Source organism: Ascidiella aspersa, chromosome 2 (genome assembly GCF_963924565.1).
Source record: "Ascidiella aspersa chromosome 2, kaAscAspe10.2, whole genome shotgun sequence".
Classification (NCBI taxonomy): Eukaryota; Metazoa; Chordata; class Ascidiacea; order Phlebobranchia; family Ascidiidae; genus Ascidiella; species Ascidiella aspersa.
The window spans coordinates 39163859-39173065 of record NC_139448.1 but is presented as its reverse complement, the minus strand read 5'-3'; the positions used below and the strand labels follow the sequence as shown (position 1 = coordinate 39173065).

At 35.5% G+C, this 9207-nt stretch overlaps 1 protein-coding gene across 1 annotated transcript; it reads left to right on the top strand.

Annotated features, from left to right (window-relative positions):
* Window positions 1–752: 752 nt before the first annotated feature.
* On the top strand, window positions 753–8782 carry LOC146165702 (CUB domain-containing protein 2-like). Its single transcript, XM_083381006.1, has 11 exons — window positions 753–928; window positions 1041–1159; window positions 1603–1695; window positions 3999–4128; window positions 4588–4715; window positions 5075–5164; window positions 6221–6350; window positions 6812–6939; window positions 7276–7365; window positions 7659–7797; window positions 8778–8782. The coding sequence occupies exons 1-11, from the start codon at window positions 868–870 to the stop codon at window positions 8780–8782; spliced, it is 1113 nt and encodes a 370-aa protein (XP_083237132.1). The 5' UTR covers window positions 753–867.
* Window positions 8783–9207: the final 425 nt, after the last annotated feature.

The following is a 9207-nucleotide window of genomic DNA, read 5'->3' as shown; positions in this document are numbered from 1 at the left end:
TCTTTACCTGTCTGTATCCTATTTATCTACTAAACAGAGAATGCAAAGTTAGGTAGACTATGCACGGATCTCTTAGAAGGCTTAAAAAAATATTGTGAAGCAAAACAATTCGAGTAAACCGACATTATCTTGATTAAGACGTGTCAATGCTAATTTGTATCGTAATGACTAGGGCAAATATTTTTTGACTTGTCAAAAAAAAATCAAAATTTTGTCAAAATTTACACGTTAGGTCAAAATTTGTCAATATTTTTGTAAGTTAAAATCGAACAAATTGCACATAAATCGCTTACAAAAAAAAAAAACTTTTTATCTTTATCTTTCGAAAATTTATCTTACATTTTATCAAAAAAAAATTTAGTTTTCATATAAGTTCAAAGTCATTTTAAACGTATTATATCTTTGTTAGAGCAATATACAGTATAAAAAACGCGTGATTAACGACGCCTAGGTTATTTAAATCAATGTATTTCTAACAGGTGAAAATTTGTCAAAATTTTAATTTTTTAGGTGAAAATTTGTCAAAATTTTAATTTTTCAGGTCAAAATTTGTCAAATTTTAATTTTTCAGGTCAAAATTTCCTATTTTTTTGGTCAAAAAATATTCGCCCTAGTAATGACAACAACTGAAAGATGATAACCTACAAGTGCGTATCGATCTTGATCAATATAATGTCGATTTATTTTTGGCTTTGGAAATACAAATTGTCTTTAAAATAAAAATCCCCTTTGGCATTTTTTAGGAGAAACTTAAACTCCACTAAGTTTCCACAGGGAACGATTTTTAAAGTTTCAAGAATATTTGCTTCATCAATTGGTTGAACATTCGTTTATCGCAGTTTGGAGCACTGCAGTATAGTCGACAAAATGAAGACAAAAGTTGTAATAGCTGTGTTTACAAGCATCATTGTCGGGGTCGTTGTGCAAGGTACCGTATGTGGGTTAAAAGATTGTAAATTAAATCATTGCAGGCACTTTATAGATCGGTAACATGTATTTCCCGTAACTCGCAGTTTGCTCCCGTTATCTTGTGATTACAGGTGATTGCCCTCAGGAAAGAACAGGGAGGTTGTCGGGGTCATTGAAGAGCCCAAACTACCCCCTGAACTACCCCAGGTTGGCGTCGTGTTCGCTCACACTGACCGCACCGATCGGACGAGTAAGTATTGACTGGGACATGACGTTGGTAGATTTGCTGGAAGAAAAATTTTACAATTAAAACAATGCCTGGCAGCAACTACGTATTCAATTAAGTCAGGGTTGTCCAACTCAAACATGCCGGCGTGCCAATTTTTATCTTATAACTTCTTTCCGTGCCAAAGTTTCGTAACTATTTTGTTTTTGAATCTAATATTAAAAGCGATGTTATACTAAAGATGAAAACAACATAACGTTCCAATATCAAAAGTAATTGTTTTTTGTTGTAATTGATGAAATTGTATTATATTGTGAATAAACAAATTTAGCTTTTTTGACAATTGGCTGTATTTTTGGGGGGCTTGCGTGCCATTTTTTATTAGGAAAAAAAATGTGGCACGCGTGCCTCATGTTGGACACCCCTGATTTAAGTGGGAATCAAGTAACTTATAGATATTGTGGCAGGTTATTGCGGTTGGTTTCGACGCTTTCGACTTGGAAGGACCAACGTTCAGCATTTGCACGGACAAGGTGGTCGTTTATAATGGACTTACTCAGGTAGGAGGTAAAGTGTGAGCAAGTCCCATAAAATCGCACCGTTTGTATATTATTCGTCATCCGATACTACCTTCCAGTGTTGTAATGACTTAAGTCACTGACTTAAATTTAAATTTTTTGATTAAATTAAATGTGTTTTATTAACATTTATCTCAAGTTTTACACATTAAACACCTTTAGTGCTGCATATTGCGTTTGTGTTATTTTTTTAGTTAAATTAATGCTTATAATGGGACGAGTTCAACAGTTTACTTTTATGTCAATCACATGACTTAAAATCGACTCGCTCTCGTAATGACTTCACTGGGACTTGACTTGTTTTTTTGCGAAAGACTTGACTTGGACTTAAGTTATTTTCCAAATCACTTGACTGGGACTTAAGTCATATCAAAATGACTTGTTAACAACACTGCTACTTGCATAGGTGATATTGTCAAGTCATTGACTTAAGTTAGTGGTGTGCAACCTTTTATACTGCCGGGCTGTTACAAATTAGCATCTAACCATGTAACCTTTCCTTATGCGTTAAACTGTGTTATGTTGTTAACGAATTGCCTTTGTTTTATGTCATAATGCCCCAACAGTGGCGTGATGTTTACCGGTTATAACCGGTCATTCTATTAAACATGGCAGAAAAAACACGCGTGTTTTGATGTGCTTCAGAAATCTAAGAAAAGCAAAGAAAGGCATTCAAATCCTTTTGATTAGAAATCTAAGAAAGCTTTTCAGAAAGCAAGGTAACACTTCTGGGTGTTCAGACTGAAAAAACGTCGAAGTATTTCTCAAAATAAGGGGCACATTATTTGTGTTCTTGACACGGGCCAAATATGTGTATTGGGATTAGACCACGGGCCACTTGCATATATCTCGTCACTACCTGTCAGTGACTACCACAAAAAGAAAACAGTTTCGTTCTTAATTAATTGCGAATCAACGGAAAAGATTTTAAAATCACTTTAATAAGCTTTCTGAAGCTGGCTTGTTTTGTTAATCGTTGAGGAATTAGAAACTTGCTTTACTGTCAAAATGAACGTTGGCGGTAATTTAATGTGAATCGCCTCCACCTCGTGATATTCTAATAACAAAGATTTACATGGTTTTAAGTGACCTAGACTTAGGAACAGCAGGAAGCTCAAACAAAACTGACAGTTTGGGGTTGCGGACCAAAAACCAAACCACGGCGCAGGCCACATATTTTGGTTCCGCGGACCACAGGCTGCACGTTCCTGACTTAAGTTATTACAACACTGCTTAATGAATTGACTCAAGTTTAATTAAGTCGCCATTATTCAAATAATTTGCCTCGACCTAAATATCTTAGGCACAAAACAAAAACTGTTCGAATTGAATCAATTATCTTTAATAGGTCAACATTTATTTTTAATCTTAATGACTCGGAATTGACTTGACTGTAATTAATGACCTGATTGGAGCTTGACTTGCTGTTTGTTGTAAATGACTTTCCTGGGACTTCCGAAAATGACTTGTTTAAGCATTTAAACCAGGGTTTCTTAAACTTTTTTTACCGAGGACCCCTAAAATATTTTTTGCTTCACGTGGACCACAATCGGCAATTTTTTTTCAAAAAATGACGTCATAACTTGACCACACAATACAAATAGACTCCATAAATCTGTTGGTTTTGATCTAAATCATGGCAGGGGTTCTTAACTGTTTTTGTATATTTTACCCTTTTAACAACAGATGAATATCAGATTTACCCCCAATATATAAAATGGTTCTACTTTTTTTAAAAACGAGTAGCAAATTATATCAGTTATGATGTAACAATGAAATTACTAAGAAATTAGGATATTGCCAATTAACTAAAATAGCTATCATCGCGAAAAATAATGTTACCGACACTAGATGATAAAGAATTAATAGGCTACTATATGCTAACTTCGAATTAGCAGTTAATCTGAACTAGGAAAGTAGGCCACCAATACCTACGGCTTGCACACTTTTTCTGTCCTGTCAGCTGATGTGGATTTTTTGTTTGATAGCTCATTTACCCCCTAAAACGAGAAAATTTACCCCCTGGGGTAAATTAACCCCAGGTTAAGAAAGGCTGATCTAAATAGTGTGAGAGTGAAATGAAGTCTAATTACATTCAGTGCAAAATGTTTTGTTTTTAATTGAACTGCTTTCTTTGAAAAAAATGATTACTTTTTAAATATACACAAATATTTTTAATTAGGCCTTCATGGACCTCCTAAAACTAACTTACGGGCCCCCAAGGTCCATGCATCCTAATTTAAGAAACCCCTGCTTTAAACAAATCGTGACGTCATTATTCGCAGAAGCTAGGTACGTTCTGTGGGACTGATCTGCCATCGCCGATGGTGAGCACTGGAAGAAGAATGAAGATTGAATTCTCGTCCGACATACTTTTTTCTGGCACAGGATTTCACGCAGTTTACGAGGCAACAGGTGCGGAGCAAATTTGTGGGAAATTTTAGTCCGGTATATATATTTTTTTTAATTATAGGCCTAGGTGAGTTTTGTGATGCTGAAAATACAAAATGGAGCATGGTATACGACTTTGAAGTTATTTCGCAAAAAACCTTGAGTTGAACTCAAGTAATTTCGAAATATACCTGGCTTAAACTTAAGTAACTATTTAAAGATTACCCATAAAGCTAAGTATTAAAAGCCTGCTTTAAATTTATGTTATTTGTTAAAAGTGTTGTGCGTTACACTTTCAGGCTTGGTTTAAAACTTAACGCTCAAGCAGCCTAATTCAAAAAACATTTTAGTAAAACCTAATTTATTTATAAGTAGGCTATAATTGACTTAAACTTAAGTTATTTCGTCAAAGACTTTTTGACCAAAAGACCATTATTTTATAGTAAGACAATAAGTTTTCCTAAATCCACATTTTATTAACAGATGGTAACTCGGTATGCGGCAGTTCATTTGTAACAGGGAGGAGTGGATACATCAGGTCGCCAAATTACCCGAACAACTACCCTGCAAATACACACTGTGTGTGGAGGATTGTGGCTACATCGGGAACTGTGCGTACAACACTGTTGTAATGACGTACTTAAATCACTGTTATTACATGACTCGTCTTGACTGAAGTCACTGTTTTTACATTACTTGCTTGTCTTAGGTCATTTGAGTGGAATTTAAAAAATAGTTTTTGAGTTTTTTTCGGCATAGTTTTTTTCATTTGGAAGTGTGCGTACAAATGCTGTGTAGCCTAATGAATTACTTGGCTTAAGTCATTGTACAACGGTAAACGTGATGCTTAGCAAGGGGTCACTTATTCCCGACATTTAAAACAACAACAAAACAGGCCTTATACAAAAAAACCTTCGCCACCCAGGCTGGGAAACACTGGTTTTACTAAAGTTGGATTTTGTTGTTGCAGATAATTTCGTTGGAATTCGTGAGCTGGTCGCTGCAGACTGGATGTGGCTTCGACAACGACAACGTCACAGTTTACAATCAAGAAACACTCGTAAGCCGCCGCTTTTACTTCTGTTCAACCCTTGTAAGGAAAGGCCCATAATATTGGATCGGAGCCGATGCCCGATACCAAGTGGTTGTATCGATACTTGACCGATACTGAAGGGTGAAGTATCGGTGCCGATCCGATATTAAAGTTTTGACATTCTTTGCAGCCACCCGAACCATTCACAACTTTAAACGTTTGGTTGCCAAATGGTCGATTATTCAAATTAAAAAACTGTAAGGAAGCCGGAAAATAATGAGGGCTAACTACGAATTGAAACATTTTCAATCTATTAAGTTCCGTTAAACTTAGTTTTAATAAATTTTTCGACCATTTTTTTCAAAGGCGTAAATTAACTTATTTCAAAAGTGATATAGATTTAGATTTGTATTTAGGCTTTTACAGCATGTCCGTGATTAAACTCATGTGGTGTGAAATAAAGAAGCATTATCGCATCGCTGTTGGTTAAAAAAAACATTCCAAGCGTGCACTTCGCCCTTACAAAGCACGAGTTTACCCCGTTTTGTACCTTTCACCAGTTTGACAACACTGCACTGAAAGCGCTTTGCTCGAATGCTTGTCTCACATCACTGGCGCACAGCTACGCTCGCGTTACTCTAATTGGCTTCGTGTTACCAATGTAAGCTTAGCGGTTGGGGTTTCCAACATCAGGGCACTTTCGTGTTTTCGCAAATAATACAAAGTAATCTTGCCTGCCATGCTGTCGGGTTTTTTTACTTTGAAAAAAAAAATAAATGAAGTTGGTTTTCTACTTTCCCTCCTGGGGTGGATTCCCCATCCCGGTGGAAAATCCCCCCTTTTAAATATTTCGTTGTTGTTTTTTATTGCAGTAGCACAATAACTTTTCATTATTATACGTTGATTTTAAAATAAAAATTAAGAAAAGTTGGTTTTAAATTTTCGACTTTCTCTTGAGGTGAATTTCCCCTCTTCTTTGTTTTTTATTTATTTGATTGTTTTTCTTCCAGTAACATAACAAATTTGTGATTATAGGTTAATTTTCACAATTATGCGATTTTTCTTCATTTTTTTTACTTTCAGGTTTTGGGAACATTTTGTGGAGCAACAGCGCCCTCTACCGTATTTTCTACGGGCCGAAGGATGAAGGTGACCTTCAACTCTGATCTTCAAGTTCAAAGCAGCGGGTTCAAACTTAAGTGGACGGCACGCAGTAAGTTGGTCAAAAAAGCGAAATGGATGAACTTAATAAACAAGAATATAATGCAAAAATTAAAATGAGTCTTTCTTGCCTAAAAAACGAAAAAATATATATAAACAATATGTTGATGTTGTACAACTTTGAGTTCGGTTTATGGCAACTTGGTTGGCTTGCTAAAAGAGGTTGATTATTACTGTATTTATGGAAGTTAAATTTGTAAAGACATAAAATTATGTAGGCCTATGAAAGTTTTTTGCCCTAACTAAAAGGTAAATACGTATCCTAAGAAATTATATCAAAAAAAGGAAAAACTGAACAAAATGAAATAGAGGAAAACATAGGTGCGGTTGCGAGCTGTTGTTACAAGTTTGTATTATAACGTCTTCATCAAGGTGATGTCGGTTTGCTCGACCTTTTGGCTTTTTCATTTTCAAGTTACGGCACTTAAATTTGTAAAAACTCTGTTTCTGCAGCCTCTACATACTCGTGTGGCTCAACCCATCTCACTGCGAGTTCTGGAATCCTAAAGTCACCCAACTACCCTCTAAAATACCCCCACAATGTCAGGTGCGTTTGGAGGATCTCAGCTTCGTTTAACCAGGTGGGACAACGCCATTAGAAAAAAGTTTTCAACATTTATAGTTGTCAGTTTTGTTGAAATGGTCTGATAGTTTTTCTATTTTATTTTTCTTATTAAATTTTTCATTGATTGACCATAGAGTCAGTCTAAAATTAGTATCAGTTTAATTTAATATAATTTAGCGAAATTTAGCATGGATTCGAGTTACTGGGAAAATAATAAAATATATTTAAAATTTTACTTTTGGCTTTAATTGAAAAAACAAATATTGGTCTTTTCTGTTAGAGACTGTGAAAACAAACTTTTACGTTTAACTTCAACCCCCAAAGCATGCTTTAAATTTCAACATGTTGTTAGCGAATCAGAATCGTCTTCAATCACATGAGAATCGATTCAACGTACAATTGCGCATCTGACAGGTTGAACGTCTACGACGGAGAGACCTCGGTGGGTTGAACTTAACATTACAAAGTTCATTACACTTCTCACTACAACATCTAGTCAGTATATTAACATTTATTCGAAACGTTCACAAAATGCTATAGCCATACCTACATCTGTATAGGCTTTTAATGTTCATTCTACGTCTAACTAACAGGTTTGTAGAGCTCTTCTGGCAAATGTAATTTGCAGCAATAGCTTATATACGTCTAAATAAGTTAACCTAAATGAACTAATTTCGAAAACAACTATGTTGTGACAACATATGTAGTCAACAAAGGTCGATTGTTTCATCACAGCTGATCGCGAGATACTGTCAGTATGGAGAACCCGGTGACATTGAGTCGACAGGTTCATCTGTGAAGATCGAGTTCGTGTCTGACAACAGTGCGGCTTACACAGGCTTCCAACTAAGATGGACAAACTTTACCACGCCCAGTGAGTCGTATCTAAGCAAAACTAATACATGTAATCAGGGCTGGGAGTCAGTTTGTTTTGCTGGAGTCGGACTCGGAACTATGGTACTCTAGTAAGATCTCGTAAAACTACCCGAGTTCGACATGCGCATGCGCAGTACCAAATTTTAAAACTGATATGGCCGCCAACTGGAAATTGTAAACACAATTAGTTTATAATTTGGTAGACCTTAATTTGGTAGAATTTTGGTAAAGTTTGCTCAGAGCGTTTTTTTTCGAATGCATTTTTATGCGCGTGGTAAATTAGATTGTTGCACAATGATGCTGCAACACAGTAGTTATTTATGAGTTTTAAACCACAAAAGTTGAGTAAATCGACAGCATCTTGATTAAGACGTTTCAAAGTTTCAAAATGTATTATTAAGCTACCGATACATTACAAATCCATGCTTAGTGCACCCAGGTATAGTCGTTATATTTACGGTTCATTTGGATGCAAATGATTAGTTCATTCTAGTGTTTTTCAATCATTATTCGGTTGAAGCTGAAAAATTAAAAAGAGGGAACTAAAATCAATCAAGTTCTTTTAGAGGCAGCGAGACAGAAAAGGTTGAGATCTATTGAAGCGTAGCACTTACCAAAATAATAAGAAACCCAACTTATATTTGGAGCATTCGCCTAATTTAGTTATTCAGTGGTCTTTAACTGTTTGTAGCTGCACACAAAAGGGGTAATTTGACAGTTTTAGGGGTCTAATTTTCAGTTGTTTTGGCATTTAGATGCAAATGGTTACGCCATTTTTGTAATGTTTTGCTATTTAGCTACAAAAAGACTTAGCTGGTCACTTTAATATAGCATAGAAAGTCTGGTATATTATGCACGGATCAGTAAGACAGCTTAAAATTAAATGAAAGCCAAAAAGATCCAGAAAATCGACATAATCCTGATTAAGACGTTTCGTCATCAGTTCGTGTAATACAAGTGTCTATCGATGTTTGGCAGATTGATGCCAATTTACTCGCCTTTTTGGGCTTTTGGAATGCAAATTTACTTTAGAATAAAAAAAATCCCTGAACATTTGTTTCGGAGAAACTTAAAATTTACTAAGTTCTTGTCAGGGGGACGAAGTTCCAAGAATATTTGTTCATTAAAAGGCTTATTAACAGTTGTGTATCGCCGGTTTGCAACCAGAGCATTCCAGTATAGGCGACAAAATGAAGACAAAAGTTGTAATAGTTGTGCTTACAAGCATCGTAATGCAATTGAGGATCCTTGTACAAGGTATGTGGGTTGTAAGGTTGTAAATAAAGTTTTTTTTATATTTAGTACTTATAATAAAGGTATAAGTACTAAACGTAAATTTTTTGACTTTGTTATTCACATCAGGCTGTTCGGTCGTGGAGGCAAGTATTTGTGTCATTTACATTACCCA